The 22,708-nt window shown below is 34.9% G+C and overlaps 1 protein-coding gene across 1 annotated transcript in view; it reads left to right on the forward strand.

Moving 5' to 3' along the window:
* Positions 1–21,560, forward strand: part of LOC138698540 (uncharacterized) — a 791,920-nt gene extending 770,360 nt beyond the window's left edge. Inside the window, exons 6-7 of the mRNA XM_069824545.1 lie at positions 17,793–18,135; positions 19,432–21,560. Of these exons, the coding sequence (XP_069680646.1) occupies positions 17,793–18,135; positions 19,432–19,596 (508 nt within the window). The 3' untranslated portion in view covers positions 19,597–21,560. The remainder of the gene's footprint in view (positions 1–17,792; positions 18,136–19,431) is intronic.
* Positions 21,561–22,708: the final 1,148 nt, after the last annotated feature.

Below are 22,708 nucleotides of genomic sequence, written 5' to 3' on the forward strand. Positions count from 1 at the left end.
GAAATACATTTTATTTTACGAAACGAAGTACTAGTAAACAACCATAAATCATAATTTAAACAGTGTTTAGAATTAAAGTATTACTAGACGAAGATTGTTTATTCAATTCCCTTGTCTCTTCCTCGCCAGATAGAGATAGATTTAGTCGCCAGGAATTCCCATGAGATTTTCTTCGATTATTCAGGTTTGCAATGTCACTCCCTCTTCAGCATTAGCTTAATAAATTCTCTTATCATATCAACATTCCTGAATAACAATCTGTAGTAAAAATGAGATGCTGAGTATGGAATTACATTACATCGTATAACAAGGTTATTCCCAGTTGTGTAATGACTACCATACTTGCTATTATATCTGCAGTTCCCGAGTTCAAACTAAAGGCTGGTTCACAATAAACCGGGAACGAGAACCAGAGTGAAAACGAGAAGCAGAGGACGTGAATATGAAAATTTTTGATTCACAATAAACCGAGAACATAGACGACTATGCATATCGATATGCATGTCAGTAACGATATGTAAAGTCGATATTACGTATTCTGATGTTATTAGTGTATAATTGACCAATGGCGTCCTCTCATGAATACAAGGCAGCCAACATAAACACAGGTTAACCAACTACAAAATTTCAACGTTACTATAAATATGCCCATGCATCTTTATTATCACAACCTATTTTAAGTCTGCCATAACGTAAAATAATTAGAGAAAAAACATTTGTAATAGAACAAAAATGAACACAACAGTAGTTATTGAATTGAAGCATGAATATGTAGTGTGTAATACAACCAATACAGTAATAAAATATGATTCACTGACGATCGGTGTTCAAACATGCAGCTATTGAAAACACATATTCTCCTTCATTTTCTCATCTTTATACTAGGCGCGCCGCTTATCGTAAACGTGAGAATTTTCCTCAACACTCAATATTAGAATCTCATCAAATAAAACTTGCTCCATGATGCACAGCACAGAACAAAATAATGCATAGGTTATGTCACGGTCTTCTTGCTACAAAATATACGACGACAAAATAGCTTTTAGATGGCAATAGAATGAATCTAATGGGCTGTGATCGAAAACGTAAACGCCAAGGTTGAAACTTGGCCAACTCTCCGTTCCCGATCCTGGGCTCCGGCAAGCTTTTCGTTAATTGTGAATGCTCACATTTAAATGTACACATTTTAACAATTTTACCGTTTTCGTTCCGATTCTCGTTTCCGGTTTATTGTGAACCAGCCTTAAGTCGAGGGCTACAAAATCTTTAAGAACGATAAAATTGTTTACCATCGCTTCTTCGCGAAGAGATGAAAAATTATGGGAGAAATATCCGGGAAATTTTTCTATTTCCTTGTTTAACGACGTTTTATCAAGGTTATTCACAGTCGATGGAATTTTTTATATGAGATATTATTCCGTAAGATGAGACCGAAAATTCGCAATTAATCTGGGAAAATTTCCGGGAAAAAATAACTCAAATAGTTAAGCAGCCCAAGCGGGACTCAAACCCAGTTTCAGTTCAGAAGATTTTTTCTCCCCCAGCTACGTCGGATGCCAGGGAAAATTCACCAACACTTTTTCGTCACATCAAAAGTAGCGGTAGAACCAACGGTTCCAGTACATATAGACTTAAATGAGTTTTTTCTTCCTAATTAATTTGAGGAAATAATTTATTATTAAGGACAATCATGATACTGTCCCTACATAGAGTGATTCAACACTGAAGCTGTTAAATAATGGTTAGTATACTCGACCGTGAAACGAGCAGGCTCGGGTTCAAATCCTGGTTGGGGCAAATTACCTGGTTGAGGTTTTTTCCGGAGTTTTCCCTTAACTAATTAAGAGCAAATAATAATAATAATAATAATAATAATAATAGTAATAATAATAATAATAATAATAATCAGGGACCGGGTTTTTATGTAATATCAAGGTGTGAAATATGTACATATTTATGTAAGAAAAATAAGCTGAATATGTACCAAAATATGTAAATCATGAAAATATTTAATATCAATATCTACGCTGGTTTGTATTGTTAAGCCTAGATATTTGTAGTCTGGTACAATTTTTAATTTTCTGTTCTTCATGAAGATTTCTACTGTTTCTGGTGCTCTTCCGCCATTTCTAAGTATCATCATTTCTGTCTTGTCCACATTTATAGGCCTATCAAATTTGTTTCTATAGCACCATTTTACCACGATGTTTATTGTTTCTTGTAACTTTGTAAGGTATTTAGATCCCACTACTATGTCGTCCGCTTATACGTATGAGATTATTTCCGTCTTGATTTTTACAATACAAAGTAGTTGTATGAGAAAGGTTGTCTTATGTTCACTCATATTTACAGTGGGCGGTAAGGGGTGAGTGCCTCTTTTACTTCCTGGAACTAAGATGTTATGTTTCGTCCCGAAATATATCCTTTCTCGGGTAGGTAAAAAGGCTTTTTAAATCTGTGTATTTCAAATCCAAACTTCCCCAGCAGAAACTTTCTTTTTCCTTTTAAAGAAGTAAAAATGAATAAAACCCCTAAATATGTAGATTTATGTAATACCAAGCCATAATATGTAATGTGGGGTAAATATGTAAAAATATGTAGTATCAAATTTTAATATATTAATGATAATTACAAGATTCGCAAAGATGTGTTATTTATATACGGTTAGGTTGAAAGGAATATAATATGTAATTACATAAAAATTCGGTCCCTAATAATAATTATTATTATTATTATATAGTAATTAACAATAACAATGTCTTACCTAGTGTTAGTTGGGAAACCGGAGGGAAAAATACCTTTGGGGAGGCCGAGACGTAGATGGGAAGATAATATTAAAATGGATTTGAGGGAGGTGGGATATGATGATAGAGACTGGATTAATCTTGCTCAGGATAGGGACCAATGGCGGGCTTATGTGAGGGCGGCAATGAACCTCCGGGTTCCTTAAAAGCCAGTAAGTAAGTAAGTAATGTCTTACCTATTTACCACATCTCATCTTTATGTTGAGAGGTGTTTTCTAAATGGTTCAATAAATTATGAAATAGTATATTTTCCTCTTGGACTTCTCGCATATTAGGTTGGTAATTAGGATTAGTATTATCTAATATTAATATTTATTTTGTCTGGCAACATGAAATTCATTGGTTTGACTAAACAGTTTACGATTCACGAGATCTAACCTAAAAATGTAGTTTGATCACGTGAAATGATTAGTACGAATTCCGAAAACAGAACACCACTTTAAAATGTATAGCTTACTTAAAATACTTACAAGCACTTTCTTTCTTGGGGAAGTCGCTACCATGCTATTTCGTCTCTTGGACATTTTAATAAAAATCTAAACACGAAAGAATTTCATTAAAATGTCAAATATATTTACGTGCATATTTCATACGAAGTAGGTCTATAAGTTATTTCTTATTTAATTAAACTTACCTGAATTTAGAGTTGAATTGGAATCACAACACAACAGAACTGAATTGTGTATTGATATTAATATTGATGCCGGGATTACTAATTAATTATTAATTCACAACCTAGGTACAGTACTTGCATTTTCATCAGTTTACTTTATTGCAAACCGAAGTTATTGCTGCCAACATAACAGTTAGAAAATAACTGTCAGTTGTAGTATTTGTCAGTGACTGAAATTCGAAATGAAGCTGGTAAAAGAAAATTCAACCTGAGAGATAGAAAAATCACTATAATCCACCAGCATATGTAGTAATAGGGGAAAAATTGTTAGGTTTCACCCTCAGGCCCGGTTTCTTCAACCTTTGTTAAAATGCACCTAACATAGCGTTAATTAACTGTAAGTTAAAAGTATGAATTGCTGTTAAAAATATTGCGTTTCTTCAACTTTACATTTCATATTTTAACATTCTGTTTGTTAACTCTCTGTTAGGATCTGAGATTCTAGAGTTTAACATAACCTATAACCAAGTATAGGCTTACTTCTGTTTTATGAACTCTGACAATTGCGATTCTCGCTTGTTTCCGTTGTTTGATTCAGAGAGAATAGAAGTCTTTCTATGGAAAATGGAAAACACTGGAACAAAAAGAAATCTTGGGACTAATTTCTCTTTGTTCGAAGGAAACCTTCTGCTGGAAATCATTTCGCAGTATAAACCAATTAATGAGAATAAACAAACAAACGGATCTAACTTGAAAGTGAAAAGTGAGGCTTGGCAGAAAATAGCCTATACCTTTGTATGAACTTCTGTTCTGTCAAATTACAGAAATCATCCCCTCTGTTTATGTATTCATGGATATCATTTTCTATATAATCAAGATATAAAAGTTCAGCATCTAACGCAGCAGCCATATTGGATACTTCTATGCTAACAGAGAGTTAAATGATTTAACTGCATGAAATTGGGCAGTTAAATTAACATAGGTTTTAACAGCCTGTTAGTACTAACAGAAGTTGAAGAAATGCTTCAACTTTTAATTTTACAGTTAAAATGGAATAACACGCTGTTATAATTTAACAAAGGTTGAAGAAACCGGGCCTTAGGGTATTAAGTAAGCTGATCCGGACTGTTGCAGACAAGAAAACCATGGCACTCCGATTCGAGCCGTAGCCAGTCTTTCTCGTTAGCCACGGTAAAGACGTACTTACCTCAAAAAATTCTATTTTTATTCGTCATCGTGGGCTGTCATCTTATCATCGAGGGTAATGAAGTCTGCCTTGAAGGTCAAAAATAGAATTTCAGTACTTTCGGACTAGTACAATATTACAGAAATGTCTTTGTAAGTGATAATATCTTGTCTGGAAGCAATGAAGCATTAAGCCGTATTATATAATTTGTTCTGGGTTGGAATATGCGGTGACCCGCATTTGTGATATAATCGCCAGGTATTGGTGATGATTCTGTAACAAATTAAGTATTATCCGACGGTTGAAGTTCAGTTCTTGCTGTTGTTTTTGTGAAGAACAGAACGCATCTTATCGCCCACGTAATATTGCGCTGGTAGGCGTAATCATTTCGTCACAGATAGTGGAATCATACAACTTAGTACAAATTAGATAAGAAGAATTCCGAAAACGGCACGTGTAAAACGGTGGATACAATCGAGCACACAATCGTCATGAGAACAAGCAAGGTGTTTAAGTTTGTCTTTGAAGTACTGGTCTCAGAACATTTTAGTTTCTTACTTATACCTTTTAGAGAACCCGGAGATTCATTGTCGCCCTCACATAAGCCCGCCATCGGTTCCAATCCTGAGCAAAATTAATCCAATTTCTACCATCATATCCCACCTCCCTCAAATCCATTTTAATATTATCCTTCTATCTACGTCTCGGCCTCCCCAAAAATCTTTTTCCATTGGTCTCCCAACTAACACACTATATGCATTTCTGGAAAATGTTATGTTTTATTTAACGACGCTCGCAACTGCAGAGGTTATATCAGCGTCGCCGGATGTGCCGGAATTTTGTCCAACAGGAGTTCTTTTACATGCCAGTAAATCTACTGACATGAGCCTGTCGCATTTAAGCACACATAAATGCCATCGACCTGGCCCGGGATCGAACCCGCAACCTTGCGCGTAGAAGGCCAGCGCTATACCAACTCGCCAACCAGGTCGACTGCATTTCTGGATTTGCCCATACGTGCTACGTGCCCTGCCCATCTCAAACGTCTGGATTTACTTACTTACTTACTTACTTACTTACTTACTTACTTACTTACTTACTTACTTACTTACTTACTTACTTACTTACTTACTTACTTACTTACTTACTTACTGGCTTTTAAGGAACCCGAAGGTTCATTGCCGCCCTCACATAAGCCCGCCATCAGTCCCTATCCTGTGCAAGATTAATCTAGTCTCTACCATCATATCCCACCTCCCACAAATCCATTTTAATATTATCCTTCTATCTACGTCTCTGCCTCCCGAAAAGTCTTTTTCCCTCCTGCCTCCCAACTAACACTCTATATCCAGTTCTGGATTCGCCCATACGTGCTACATGCCCTGCCCATCTCAAACGTCTGGATTTAATGTTCCTAATTATGTCAGGTGAAGAATACAATCCGTGCAGTTCTGCGTTGTGTAACTTCCTCCATTCTCCTGTAACTTCATCCCTCTTAGACCCAAATATTTTCCTAAGCACCTTATTTTCAAACACCCTTAACCTCTGTTTCTCCTGCAAAAGTGAGTGTAGCATTGTATGAAGTAGAAACATGGACATTACGAGGAAGTGAAGAGAAGCGAATAGAAGCATTTGAAATGTAGATATGGAGAAGAATGGAGCGTGTGAAATGGACAGACAGAATAAGAAACGAAGAGTGGGTGAAGAAAGAATGACGCTGAAACTGATCAGAAAGGGGGAAAAAATTGGCTGGGTCACTGGCTGAGAAGAAACTGCTTTCTGAAGGATGCACTGGAAGGAATGGTGAACTGGAGAAGAGTTCGGAGCAGAAGAAGATATCAGGTGATAGACACATTAAGATATGTGGATCATTTGAGGAAACAAAGACGAAGGCAGAAAATAGGGAAGAGTGCTGGGTTTGCAGAGAAAGACATGCCCTTGAGCAGAACACTATGAATGAAATAATATAATAGTGCTAGTGATAATAATAGTAATATTAATAATAATGATAGTAATAATAATATTAATAATAATAATAACAGTAATATTAATAATAATGATAGTAATAATAGCAATAATAATAACAATAAAAGTAATAGCACAGTCTAGTATATAGTCACGAATCTTAATACGTAGTAAATATGCATCCATATATAGTTGCTAACTACAAGGATCGCTAATATCGCCTCGTTACAGACAATGCGAAATAATACCGACACAGTCTATTGTTTCTAGCACCCTCACAACTCAAGCTTCGTGACTGTATATACTGGATTGTGGTAATAGTCTGATAATAGTCTTAATAATAATAGTAACACTGACTGGAGACAACCTCACTGCCAATAATTTATGCATTAATTTGTGTAAATTGGTCGAAAACCGCAAACATCAACAACTTTATTTACGCGATAACATAACTGACGTACACAATCTCGTAGCAACAACATGCAAAGTTCTCTTAAAATGTCCGACACAGAATTTTGTTTTATATCGTTCAACTCGTACCTTGCCTAAAGAAATTTAAGAGACATGATGGGGCCGATAAGCTAATTACTATAAATGACAATTAAAATTTATTACATGTGCCGTCTATGCTTATCCTTATTTAACAAATATATTGGTTATACAATATTTTGTTACATAGAGCCGAAAACGTTTAAATAGATATATTATGTAACAAAATATTGTATAACCAATATATTTGTTAAATAAGGATAAGCATAGACGGCACATGTAATAAATTTTAATTGTCATTTATATTGCCTAAAGAAGTTTCAGTAAAATAAATAGGCCAGATATATTAGCGTTCCGTGCCGCGTGTATAAGGCGTCATCTATTGAACTAGAGGTACGAAATGTGTACCGGTTCCAGTTCTCATGCGGAAGAAATTATCTACAATAATGTCATGAAATCTTATACCTCGAGTGGCATTTACTAGGACTATTTCGTGAATAAAATAAAAATGTAAATAATATATCCCTAAAATTCGCTCAAAATGTTAATAATTGTGTATTTACGAATACTTAACCTATTCAGACATTGTGAAGTCGAAATAGATGAATATCGATTACTGCAATAAAGAAATTGGATGTTATTCAGAAATGCCAATTGCGAAAAATGAAATACAGGTTTAACAATGGTAATTACATGTACTGCGCTTTTCTCTTATTATTATAACAGAAATACATTTTCATTATCTGCTGAAATAATAATTTAATTTTAGCATTTTATAATATAATTACAAGTAACCTGATTAATACATTAATTAAATGAAAACGCAGTTATCTAATCTGAATGAAGGATTGGAATTTTGTTCAGATAGCCTACAATGGACATGGAATTAAAAAATGAAGATGTAGATGTGGAAGTAGGATTTCGCACTTTATTTAGTACTTCATCGTTACATTAAACACTACACCGAGATCTATGAACTATGTAATATGTGTGGAGACAGCTAGCAATGCTTAGGAATTCACACTACATGTTGCTAAACCATCTCTGTATAGATAATTAAAACACGAATTTTATTACGCCATACGGAAAGCAGCTTGATCAATGACCTTGTATATAATACTATACAAGGTCTTTGGGTTTGATATGCACTGATGTTACATAAATTTGAACGTCTGACTTTCTATTAATTATTGTTTAATTTCATTCACGTAATACAAATTTGATAGGCTAAAATTAGGTTAGGTTACCTGTGGGAACGGAACCAATGTCAACTGTCTTATTTCGACCGTTGCTCCGTGCTACAGGAAAGAATTTTCCATAGCTCGACAAACGCATTCTCGCTGTAATGTGTAACGGGACTAAAGCTGCATCTACACAGTTCAAATTTCCATTCGCATATGCATGCAATCTGGGAAGAATATTGAAAGACTCAAGTTCAAAACGTACGTTCAATTAAGATGCATGAAGATTTTGTGTCTACATGGTGCACCGTTTTGAACGTCGTCTTCACTGCGTAAATATATTAATTAATATTAAATATCAATCTTGCATTCATTGCTTTAAAGTTGAAAGAAAAGTTTAACCGTGTAAATGCATAGTCTATTAATTGATTCATGTTCATCGATTTACGGGGAAATAGTTGGCGACACTGACTAAACAAAAGAACAACCATGCGATAAATTGATAGCGATAAATGTAGCTGCAAAAATTATCGCGATGTCCGACTGTGATTGGTTGGCATTCATAATTTCATTACATTTCATTGGTCGAAAATGGAATGACGTCATATAAACGAAATAGTCGCATGAAATTTTCGATAGTGTGTGGGGCTAGTGTTTATCGAGCATCATGAAGTATTGGGGGAGGGGGGAGCTTAAATGAATAGTGTAATAAAATCTACATGTATGAAGCCTACTTGCTAATAGAATGAAGTTGTGTCTAAAAATATCGGAGATAACTTTAATTAGACTGCCTCCGTGGTCTGTTGGTCAGCATGCTGGCTTACAGATCAGGAGGTCCCGGGTTCGATTCCCGGAGTCGGCTCACGGTGAATTTTTCTTGAAGAAGAAGAATTCCCTGGGTGTCTAGAGTCTGGAAATTTGTATGAATAAAAAAAAATACATCAGGACTGTCGCTGGGCAGTAACCTGAACACACGTTTTAGCGTCACATTGTTGACAAGTAACTCCATCTGTTGGCACAACCATAAAGCATCTAATAGATGCTATAGAGTTACCAAAAAAACTTTAATTCGCTGTAAAATGTGGCTATGCTAAACGTTTCATTTTATCCTTCTTCCACGACAAACAGCACATTAAAATTTACTTTGTGGAGTGAAATTTCCCTCCGCTTGACTTCACTGTTACAGCTGCGGGAATTATTTTTCCCTAAACGCAGGTATGATGGAGACAATAGCTACGCAATTTTTTTTTTGTTGCAAACGCGCTCGTTACATAACTTCAAGGAAAACCAATAAACGCTAATAGCCGTAAGAAATGAATGCCATTTCGCATGCAAGTTATTTCTGTAGAGACTTCTTGACCTTCAGTGTTTTCCAGAATCGACGCCAATTTCCTCTGAACACGGAATTACCTGAATACGATTTTATTATGCTACGCAGTCTTTGTTTCACACACTCGTGTGTCGTTTCTCTGAAGCAGTTATGCGATTGTTCTTCCCGCCCATCTCAGCGAAACCGTACCTTGTTAACCTCTCTCAGAGAAGAGACTTCATAGCTACAAATGCAGCAGATCCAGATTCGATTCTCTTCAAGGAAATGAAATTAATTTCCCTGTCATGAAGACTACTGAATGAGGAAAACAGAGACTTGTTTTTATTTTAGTAAACAATGAATAATACGTTCCTGTATTTATTTTGAATTCTTATTAAGGAAATAAAGTACTAAAAGGAATAACATTGGTAAAAAAAATGAATTACGAAATGCGTAAAACATTTGACCAGAAGTTATATATCAACTCCATCATGCCGATTTTACTAATAAACCGTGAATAATTTTTATACGAGACTCATGCAGAATTGGGACAGAAATCGTTACAAATAAACCATGCATAAGCGATGGATGTACAAACAGCCTGTAACTATAATACATGGATATTGCTTTGCAGTAGTTACATACACGAAACCTCCTGTTTATGCGTTATATATACCTAGAGCAAAAAATGGCCGCCTCTCTAACAGCTGATCGTATCGATCGTCATTTTATGATGGTTGCCTTGTAACCATACAAGAACAAAACAAAGAACACAGAATAATTAGAATAATATTGCTGTAGCTATTCTCTTTGATCAAAATATAGCGTGGTAATCGATCAGACCCAGTTATACTATCGATACTTAGAGTGACACACCAACGCACACTATCGGATGAAATAGAGAATCTCAGTTATTCTGTTACCTTTCGTAATAAAATAACTAACTATGACGTAGCTGTGTAACAGTTATACTGTTATACACGACGTATGTAGTGATTATTATTCAGGAATTTACACACGACTTATAAACGAGCTATTCATTGTGTAAGTATAAGAACGTCTGTATAAGAGTTTTTATTAGTAAGACCGATAGTTTTAAAAGGTAACACATAATTGCAAATAAAATTGATTTTGGGGGAAAAGCTCAGACACGAAACCTTATATTTTAAAACGAACATTTTTTACAAAAACAAAATATCTTCGCGACTATTGTTGTAAGAATTGCGTTGTCATCGATAATATTTTTAAATGACTCTACAGTCTTTTTTTTTTTTAATCTGAAAGAGCATACTTCTTCGTAACGCTGTGCAGTACTTCATTTGTTTTATACAGAAGCACTATGGTTATATTTACTATGGTAACAACTTAAGTGTTTATACATTTTGTTAGTCATTGTGCTATGAAGGCAGTATTATTGATGAAATCAACGTAGAACACAGGGTTGCCAGATTTTCTCATCAGGAATCCATTACATATAATGACACTGCTTACCTTAAAGTCACTAAACACAATGGGCAATTGTAAACCTAAGTGCAAGGGGCTGTCCCGGGTTCGACCCCTCGAAAAGCCAAGATAAAGTTGGTATTTACAGAGGATGGCAACCGATCTATCTCCAAGGATTCTCAATTGTTTCGTAATGCTAGATTCCATGTAGGTTTTCATACTCTACAGTTCGTATGGTCAGCTAATTTTGATATTTGTCTACTTTCTCTGGAAATCTTAGAGTGTGCGCATTTTGAAGGGAGGAGGCTTCAAAGAGAGCTCAATACATAACAAGTTCCTTGTAAACTCGATCTCAAAATTGCACATAGGCGAGTAGTCTATATTTTATGCTTTGAGTGTCTGTGAGAACATGAGTTTGTTTAGCAACACACATTATTATCATTACTATTATTATTATTATTATTATTATTATTATTATTATTATTATCATTATCATTATCATATTTTAGTTCATGTAAGTTCAACGAATTTTCGAAATGATTTTAGACAGGAAATATCAAAGCATGTCTAAAGACACGTCTACACGTCTGACCCTAGGGTTAGCCTAGATTGAGTAAACAAAGATTTCTCATCTCATTATAATATTATGACGTCTGTGATTTCGCTCCACTAAACGCACGCAAATAATTTTGTCGGTGAAATGTGGAAATGTCTTACTGAAGAATGTTATGTGTAACGAATTTCAACTGTTTGCCTCACAGATAGCCCCATTGCTACGCAACGGACGTCACTCACGCCATCTACAATAAAAACAAAACACTTTCGTTCAGTATTAGCGTTCGCACTTTATATCGATCGTATCCGTTCCTTTGGTTGATTGGCTTCTGAAGTCGGGCCCCTCTTCAGAGCTTGCCAGCTGACGTCAGTGATATGTTGATAGTGTGGAGAGGCTCCGAGACAATCGCTAGTTGCACTATCTTTCTTTATTCTGGAGAATTTCACAAACATCCAGATAATTCAGAGTTCTTCTGTAATCGCAGCTGTTTCTATGGAGATTCTATCTGTTTTTATTTAATGTTGGAGGACAAAAAAATATGCGCTGTTGAAGGATTTTGCATATGATGCAATGTCACCAATTCATGCATAATAATATTGGTGGCATGATAATCTAGAGATTAGTAAATTGTTGGTGACATTTTGTTATTCCGTTTCATAGTTTAATGTCCTTCGCTTTCGCTCATTAATGTGGAGCAAGTCTGGAGATATTTGTGCTGATTTAGTACTTGTGACATAGCCCGAAAATTCGGCAACAAAATTTTTATGGGCTACGTGTATCGATAAATTTTCAGTTAATAAATGTTTTATTAGACAGTCGTTTCACAATGACGATTTTTCGATTCTCATTTTAGTATCGAAAAATCATAGACTTCCGCATCCATAAATTAACAAGCTTAAAAGTAAATTTCAGTGCCTAAAAGTACTTTTAAGCACGCTAATTCTAAATACTGAAAACATAAATTCCAACTATTTATTTATTATAATTACTAGCCGTACCCGTGCGCTCCGCTGCACCCGTTAGAAATAAATATAAAGTAATTACATAATTAAAATAGGGCATTTGATCCAGGGAACATTCGTGTTTGATAGAACGATAAATCGTTTAATATGTTACTTAATTTAAATTGTATTTAAATAATTAAAATGCGATTATTTTGATCCAGAGACCACTCATTTGGTCATAAAAATTATTTTAGGAAATACAGGAAACGAATGCCTATCAAGTTTTCTTACCTGTCCTCGATTCACTCAGATGTAATAACATTATAGCATTATGTCCATCTAGAGAAACTACACTTTCCAATGGTGAATTAATAATTAATTATACAAATCGGTTAATTTAGCTTCCGATATTACTTCATACAATCACAGAAATATTCTCTGTAGGCTATGTTTCAGTTTTCGATTGTTGTTGTTCAAGGTCCCTTATAGACGAAGTCATTTGTTTTTTATTTAAGTACAGCGCCTTAGATGGCGTTGTTATTGTAATTTTAAAACTCATTTATCTCATTAAATATCAGTCCTATCAAAATGTTGTATAGAGTAAAACTTATCGGAAATTATTTTTAAAGAAACGTTTGTTATGTAACATTTTTAATGAAAATTAATAATAAGGGAGATATTTCGATTTATTTAATTCAAGCCCCCTTATAACCCCCCTTTTAAATAAAATATTTTGAATGCCATATAGCCTAAATTCTAAGTTACAACAGACTTAATTTATATTCCAATTTTCATATAAATCGGTTCAGCCATTATCACATGAAAAGGTAACAAATATCCAGAGAGACAGACAGACATACAAACAAAATTTAAAAAAAAGCGATTTTCGGTTTCAGGATGGTTAATTATACATGTTAACACCAATTATTTTTTGGAAAATCGAAAATTACCAGAAAAATTTTGGCTACAGATTTATTATTAGTATAGATATTTACAACACAGTTATTATTTAAATTGGAAGTTACAACATTTGAAGATCTGATACATCACTCATTTTCATAATATATTTATCGCTTTCGTTGTCACCTCTGAGTGAGGTTCTGGCTGATATGTAAATCTTATCAGGCAGTACATCTCACTTGACAATACGTGTCAGAAGAAAAACAATTGTTTTTATGTATCTGAAGTCTGAGTAGTGTAATATGTAGCTAATCGGCAATGTATGCAATGGAAGGGGAAAGGAACTGGCCATTAAGGAACTATTATCACTTGTGAGGTTCAGACATGTCTTCGGACAGTTGACTAAACAATAACTTTCGTTGTAGTAATTGTATATTCAAAAATTACATGACAAGCAGAACTCCACTTGAACAAATTCCTAACGACCAGCAAAACATTCACCATAGCCTACTGCATAACTTATCCGAAGGCCGTGAAATCTCTTTCCATACGAATGTAATACCACAGTCTAGTATATACAATCACGAAGCTTGTTGTGATGAGGGTACTAGAAACAATAGACTGTGCCTGCACTATTTCGCGTTGTCTGTGATGAGGCGATAGTAGCGATCCTAGTGGTTAGCAACTATCTATAGATGCATATTCCCTACGTATTGAGTTTCGTGACTGTATAATACTAGACTGTGGTAATACTATTTCGTCTTTAACATCAGAAGATCGCCATTGCGAGAGAACGAATCAACAGTTTTATTCTCTTTAAAATATAAAATAGAGTAGGGATTCTCGAGCGACTGTATAAAGATCTTCTATGAAACACGTGCGAAACTTGCGTCTTAAACACTCGCCGTGTTGTGGGGAGGTGGACAATCTTCACTTTTCGTGCTTAAAACGCTACCATTTCGCAACATGTTGCATAAATAGCTATTATCACAGTAGTATATACAGTCGCGAAGCTCAATACGTAGTAAATATGCAAACATTAGATAGCTGTTCACCACTAGGATCGCTAATATCGCCTCATTACAGGCAATGCAAAATAGTACCGTCACAGTCTATTGTGTCTAGCACCCTCAAAACACAAGCTTCGTGACTGTATATAGTAGACTGTGCTATTATGTTATCAGTCTATTTCACGTTTGTTCCTTTTGTAACTTTCAGTGTTCAAATTGATAAAATTGTAGCGTGGAGGAAATTTCTCGTTGACATACTAATATTTTAAACTATTTATTCATTTATAATATTCGGTTTTAAAATTACAGTTGTTATTGTTGTTAACAACCATTTTAATTACTATGGCATCTGACATGGTGGAGTATTTTTAATTTCTGGTAGCAAGATATATCATTCTACATTATATCCTACTTCATGAGTTAATAGGAACTAAGTAATTCACAAATAAGTTACAAAATCGTATTATGAAAATAATAGCAACAAACGTAAAAATATAATATTTATAGCAGTGGTTCCCAACCTTTTTTGACTGACGACACACTTATTTGTTTTTTAATAATAATAATAATAATAATAATAATAATAATAATAATAATAATCAGTGCTTTTCTTCTGTAGAAAAAGGTGTAGAATATTTTATAGCGTACGGTGAGATGATTACTGTTCACTGTAGCTTACGGGAATTTTGTCGTTTTTAACCTCCTTTTCGTCCAACTAAGACTTTCAAGGTATAAGCGGAATTCAAAGAAAAATTATATTAAAACATACTTATTCACATATTTCGGTTCCATGATGAAGAATGCAACAAAAAGGTGCCGGAACGCCGAATGATTATTTTCTAAATATCTTTTTAATTTGTTCGGCACCATCGACTGATTTCACAGAACATTTCCGCATATAAGACACTCGAATTTTGTTTATATTCATCTCCACGCCAAGTAAAACCAGATTGCAAGTATTCATCACTATATTTACCAAACGCAGTACGTTTTTGTGAACCCTGAAGGGAACTTTCGCTCACATTTTAATTAGCACCACTGTCATCTAACCCAGAACTTCATTCTGATTGTCTTTTTCGAATTAAAAATTTGTCCATGATAAAATCTAAATAAAGCACTTTTAATAAAATAGTCGCACTATCACCCGCTCACACGTACATATACTGAAACTGACCAATATGTTCTGACGATCCTAAACTTTGTTTAGTGGCAAGAGTAAACGAATTACTATGCATTGTTGTAGGTGTTCACTTTCATTCGAAATATCGCCAGACGGAAAAATTAAGCTGAGCATTGTTGTAGGTGTTCACGTTTCATTGGTAAAGTCTGTCTCAAAGTAAAATATACCGTATCAAAGACTTCATTTTAAGTTAAAAATGCGTTGTAAAGAGACTTTCTGGATGGCATAAAATTTATTTTTTAATTCCAAAATTTCGCGACACACTCCATGGCGCTGCGCGTCACACCGGTTGGGAACCCTGATTTATGGCATACCTCTAAAAAAAAAAATTAACATACTATTTTTATATTGAAGGATAACTTTTTCAAATGTTCAAATCCAGGTGATATTTATTTACAAACGACATTCAGAATAAGCTCACCATAGCAAATTCACTCTAGAGGAGAAAACAGAAAATAAAAGTAAATTTTCGAAAGTGCATTTTCAGGAAAAATAATTCTATTCAGGTCGGTGAGGTAAGCTTACTAATAATATTAAAACATATATTCAGAGAGGGGAATTTTTTCTCCGTTTGGGAATGAAGACAACATTTCAGAAGTTGAGGAAAAAAGTCCAGAAGGGCAAAAATTTCCCTGCTTCCTCCCTTGCAATTCGAGCATCGCTTATCTTCCTTGCCTTATGTTCAACTTCAATACCTTTGTGTCCCATTTCTAAGGGACTTATGTCTTCAGAAATGAAATCATAAACATATTATATCATGTAAAATGCTCATCATATTTATTACATTAATAATGTCTCAGTATTAAAATAAATAATGTATAAGAATTCTTGAATAAATTACTCGTTTTGTCTAGCAACAGAAAAAAAATAATAAGCTCAAATTTAACAAATGTGTGCAAATGAGAAAGAGAAACTTGCACTTGTCAAGCAAAGCACATTAAAATGGAGACTAAAAAAATCTTCTTGTTATGGTTTCACGGGCCACAGTTTAAGAACAACTGATTTTACATGGATTTATGTGTGTGATAGGCGCCTGTGCATTTATGTGGGTGTATCTATGGGTTATAAAATTAAATCTGATAATTGAATAGTCTCTCAATCTAAAGTTCAAGGAAGAGGCGTTATACAACCCTTGTCTATGACCTTGCACTTGACAGTCATTAACATCAAGAAAAAATTCTGAATCGAAGACTTTTAACACTCCTTGACAAACAGATAACATTCGATTAAGTAAACCCGCACTTTTGCTTTTATGTCTCTTTCACAATGTCGAGGAACAAATTCTGAAAACTCTCCACAACAGGTGTCCGTTTCGGTGGAACACTGGTCCAGACACTTTATCCCGTAGTCGTCACTGGGATTTACAGGAAAATATGCAATCAAAATGCGCGTAGTAATTCCGCGAACCAAGAGTAACACGCCAAAAAACTGTTTATACTTACATGTTCTTGATTACGAATGTATCAGCATTTATTTTGCGAATGTGTGTGCAAAAAAAATTACGTATGGTGTTGAAATGTTTTTCCCCCTTCGTCTTCTCTCTTTTTCTCCTTTACCACTTTCTAGACATACCAGTTAGCGCTTCCTTTCCCCCACTCTCGGCCTCTACTCTTCCCACTGCTGTTGTTATTGTCTGCGCGCGGGTATTATTCACAGGAAAATGTTTGCTTTCCTATTCGCTCAGATAAAACGTTGCAACCAATAGCGATAACATATATCTGTGACGTCACTCGTGTAGTTTAAAACGCCTGGCAGTGTGCAGCAACGGTTTAGAACAGACCTCAGATCGGCCGTGCTTGTGTCTGGTTAAGCAGTACAACACGCCGGGCTCCAGCCTTTGGCTCATAGTCAATTGTGAGAAGTTATTGTGCTGTGAAATTGTGATTTACTATGGTCTTGCCGCATTGTGAGGTTAAAGAAAGGATACTTCTGTAAATAATAAGAAGAATCTCAAGTGTAACACAGGGCATTATATACGTAAAATCGACGCTAGTCCGTTTACAAGCTTAAAAAAGTGCAGTCTCTTACTGAACCAAGACACGAAACGTGTTTTTGGTGTAGAAGAAGACTATAATACAACGGTTCCTACTATAAACCAAAGCATAGAAGTTTTAAACTTCTTTTATAAATCTCTACCTCGTAAGAATAACACAAAACCTACAAAAATGGTGGGCACAAACGCTACAATGTTTGCCATTCGGATGGTTCGCAGCAAACTACGGAAGAGGGAGGACACCAGAAACAACGTGAACCACAGGCAGGATCATGTCATCCTACATTCTGCACAGAACATCAACAACAACAATAACACCAACCACCAATGTCATCACAACAACATTAATGGGAATACTGTGACCACGACGACAACACCTCCTGCAGTTGCGAATGGGGGTACAACAATACCAACAGTGTCATCGACCATCATCTACCCTCCACCGCCGCCACCACCTTTTCTGTCTACGCAGTCTTCGGATCAAACACCTGCCAACGCACCACGTCAGTTCATATGGCAACTACCGGCACCTCATACCTACGCCTTGTACAACAACGACAAGGTAAGGAACAAATTCTCTGTTTATGAAATAATATTAAGATATGACAACCTCATAGTGCTTAAGAGTTAACAATTTTGTGGTTTTCCATAGCCTACTTATTCTTGAATACAGTAAAATAAATAGCCTGGCAATTTGTAACAAGACGTGATCGTGGTGCAGAACGAGTATTGAAATGTATGTTAATACCGCATTTGTATTGCTAAATCAACTGGTAATTTACTCTAATTCTCTTTGAAAATGTAACAAATACGTGTGAGCTGTCCCACATTCATCAGTTTGACAGATATTTATAAATCTCGATTCACGGTAGAGGTAGTGAGTATTATTTCCCAATACACTTACCTATTATTCTGTGGCTGATATTTCACCGTGTTTGATTGTCGGGGTTGTTACAGCCAATGCACGATTCGTACCGCCTAAGCTTAATTTGTAAAGCCACTTTCCCTCCTATTAGCACACTCGTTGTTTGGAAATCTTTATTTTTTTTCTCTCTCTTGGTGACCTATTTCTGCATCATTAATGCAGCACAAAGTGATTCGTTTCTTGCATGAAACATGTTCCTTTTGCTTTGGAGGGGAGGAAAAACAAAACGCCAAGGACTTTTATTGTTAACATTCGATAGAATAAGACGTGTACATGGCTGTTGTATTATGACATTATCATACGTGTGCAATTTTAAAGCGGAAACAATATTATTAGTTCTTTAGTAAGTTATAGTTCGTGTTAAAGGTGAAAGAGAGATAGGAAAAAAAAAGGTTCGTTATGTTCATACAGATAGGTTACGGTACAGGTACCGTTGTTTTTATTTCTGCCTTTCCTCTCCTACTGATTTAAGTACGGTAAATGTCATCCATTCTCTTTACTTGTGATTGAAAACATCTGACAGGTTTCGCCTATTCACGTGGAATTTCCAGTTACGCTTTATTAACCCGGACTTTGCTGTTACAAACTGCCAGACTGATGTGAAATGTCAGATGTACAGCTTGTTCAAATAGTTAATACACGAAATATAGCGAATTTTAGTGTTGTATAGGTCTATATTTGTTTATGACATAAATGTAGCTGTTATTCAATTCGAAAGTTAAATACATTCTCTTACCATAACTTGCAAAACAAAATTATTTCATTTATAATAATAGGCCTATATCAATAGCCTATTTATGAATTTTTAAATGTCACGTTCATAATTCCATTATTTATAAAAATAATTCACAATTTTTAAAATTGTTAGGTTGTTTTGATAGTTGTGAAGTTAGTTTACGAGACTTAGGATCCATTTTTTTTTTATGTTTATAGGAAACGCTTGTACAACTACCAACAGAGCAGCCGGGTTACTGCCAGGGATGGAGGAAAAACCTGAAAGGCAGATGGAGGAGATTGATCAAGAAGAAGCCCAGCGATCAACAGTACGGAATTCCACCAGAATTGCGAGAGCAGTTGAAAACGATCTACGTATACTAAAGAAGAGGCAGTTTGAAGGAATGCAGTTCCTATCTTAGCATTTTCGGGCGCAGAGTTTGTTCGTTCTGATATGGTTTTAAAATGTTTTAACAGTATGCTTTAATGAACCAGTATTTTTTTTTTTAAATCGCTTGCTCATTACAAAGGCAAGAGTCTTTCTGTTGAAAACTCTTGCAGTCAGTATTTATTAAAATATACATACAATTTAGGTATTAAAATTTTTTTGCAGGTTTTATATGACTCGTTTGCCAAAAGGTTTTTTGTATTGAAAGGAATTTGATATTCCTTTTTTTACCATAGCTTTGAGGTGAGCTTTTTTACCTTTGTGAGATTTTGAGGAGAAACTAGTGCTTGGGAAGTTCAGGAGATTGTATTTTATTTTTGGTCCAGAGAAAATACTACCATGGCTTACTTAAGTGTGGCGCTTTAAATATTTAACTTTATCCCAGTCTCAAAAAAATATATCCCTTATAAATTCTAAAATTTTCTGAATTTCCCGTATGCTAGTTTAGCCGATTTTGAAACAGTTTCCTTATTAGGAAGAATCTCAAGAGGTTATTCTCCTGTAAAATGCTTTTACCTCTGTCATATAGAACCAAGTAAATTCTTTCTGGCGCACAAAATTGTGAGAGTTCATATTAAACACGCTTTGTGAGCTCGTGATGCTGATATTTCCCGCAATTCTGCCCCCTTCTCAATGGCAAGCTCATGCAAAGAACATTTTTTTCCCGTCAGTCTGTGTTGTATTAAAGATTGTAAATATCCCAAACTGTTAACTTGACTCAAGTTGCAAATTTCACCATTTGGAATTTGGCTGGTTGATAAAATGGGAGCAATTTTTTATATCGTTGGAATTCTCGTTGTAAACGAGAACTGTGATGGCTGGGATGTGATATTAAAACTTTTAAGTAATTGAAAGGAGAGCAGCAAAGTCAAGACATGATATTACTCTGTATATAGTTTAAATAATAGTATTATTTGTAAGAGACAAATGCCTCCTACATACATTTTATGCTTGCTAGTAAAGAAGCAGAAATTTAGTAGCTGGTGCGTCGTTGGTAAACAAGTATTCCTTAGCTCATATTGAGCTTGTTTTTGTTATTGTACAAACGGAGGCATTGAAATATGATGTACCGGCGTTGGTTTACAAATTGCAAGTAACTTTTAACTCTTCAGAAGTTGGGTACGGTTATTGTCAGAACTAATCTAAAAAAACACATTTTGGACGAATATTTGTGATGTAAACAATTATTTAATACAGAAATGTATCTACAGATACATAAACCCGTTTTTCTGTATATCTTTTATTTAATAAAAAATTTATTTTCTAGTTTTCAGTGAATAATGCAACCAGGAAAAAAACAAAAATTTAACTGAACTAGATTGAAATGACAATACTGTACCACAAAGATCTATGTTAATAATTTGTAAATAATCTTGTGTACATATTATTTCTGTAGTTACTTGTCAATATGTTTTAAGAACTCAAGTCAGTTTCAATCATTTTAGTAGCGGAAGAGAGTAAGATTTTTGATTCAGACACTAGTCATGGATTTAAGCCAAAACGTGCAGCATCATTTTTGGAGGAAAGTAAAAGTGTAAGAGCATTCACTAGTAATAAACACAAATTTTAGTTTATAAAAAGATTTAAAAACTAATTTCCCATTAAATGGCGGCATTTGCTGCATTTTTCTGTTACCGTTTTAAAGTAAAGTCCGAATATGTTAAATTGTTGTTGAAAGTTCTTGCAGTTTTGCCTCCAGAAACCAATCATGACCAAGTGGAGCTGTACGATTATTTAAAGCAGATGATCTGAAGTATTAAGTTAGTGATTCATAAATACACATCGTGTAAAATTCTCATCTCATACCTGACCATTCCATCTTTACAGTTGTGACTTACATTTGTAAGAAAGATAACTATTTCATAAAATATGTAAATAAATTGAAAGGAATATATTCTTACATATTTTTGCTCATTTCACTTCCTGTCCACATCCTGTTGATATATAACCCAGTTACTAGGGAAACAAGAAACAAAAAATATTGCGAAGCAATAAAAAAATGAATGTTGATAAGGACTGAGGGTGGAGGGGAGTATTAATTGGGAACTTGAGGTAAAATATCAAATTGTATGTTGTAAATATTTAATATCCACTGCCCTGTTACGTAATTTTAAGAGTAATGGGGTGCCATATTCATTATTTTAGTACGAACTGTCTGATCTTGTAATATTGAACGGCAGAATAATTATTAATGCAGAGAATTCATATTAAGCTGTTGTGGTTGGGGAGGTTAGAATGATAAGAATTTGAATGTAGGATCAATAGAAATTAGCCCCATTGCATAAAATATTCACCTCATGGTTACATACTCATCCTAATCAGGGTTGACTATTCCTAACTGCAACTTATTTGTAAATAAACAAACATAATTTACTATTACGTAAATATCCTTGGCTTCTGCCCCTATAGTGAGGCCCTTCGCAACATCCGTCACCATGCTGGCCGAGGCACTGAAGGAAGTAGGGTTTACAGTCCATCAAGAGGTGCAGGGACTAGCGACACAAGGAAGTGTTCGGCGAATTGATATCATTGCCATTAAGAACAACTCTGTAAAAATTCTCGATCCCACCATCAGATTTGAGACACATGCAGATCAACCACATGAGGTGGACAGTGAATAGAAACGGATCTATGAACCAACAATCCCGTTCCCACATTAATGTAATAGGTCTGATGGTGGGAGCACGAGGTACCATACCCTCCTTCTTTGCCAACAAATGTAAAAACCTGGGGCTAACACACAGCATTGTGAAGGAAATAGCCATTAGTGCCCTCAAAGGATCGGTTCAGATATTGAGAAATCACTTGTATGGGAGTGATAATGGAAATTTCAAGTTATCTTAACCGATGGCTGTTAATTGGTTTAGATATCAATGCCAATAAATCCGTATTATTATTTTTCTCGCGGTATATCTGATGATATTTTTTTCCCCCTTTCTTAACTGTAAATGAGCACAAACGCTGCTTAGGTGTAAATTTTTCTGACATTTTGTATATTCGAATCCCTAACCGTTTCAAATGTATATAATTTTACCTTTTAGGTGTGTT

This window comes from Periplaneta americana, chromosome 4, assembly GCF_040183065.1.
Source record: "Periplaneta americana isolate PAMFEO1 chromosome 4, P.americana_PAMFEO1_priV1, whole genome shotgun sequence".
Classification (NCBI taxonomy): Eukaryota; Metazoa; Arthropoda; class Insecta; order Blattodea; family Blattidae; genus Periplaneta; species Periplaneta americana.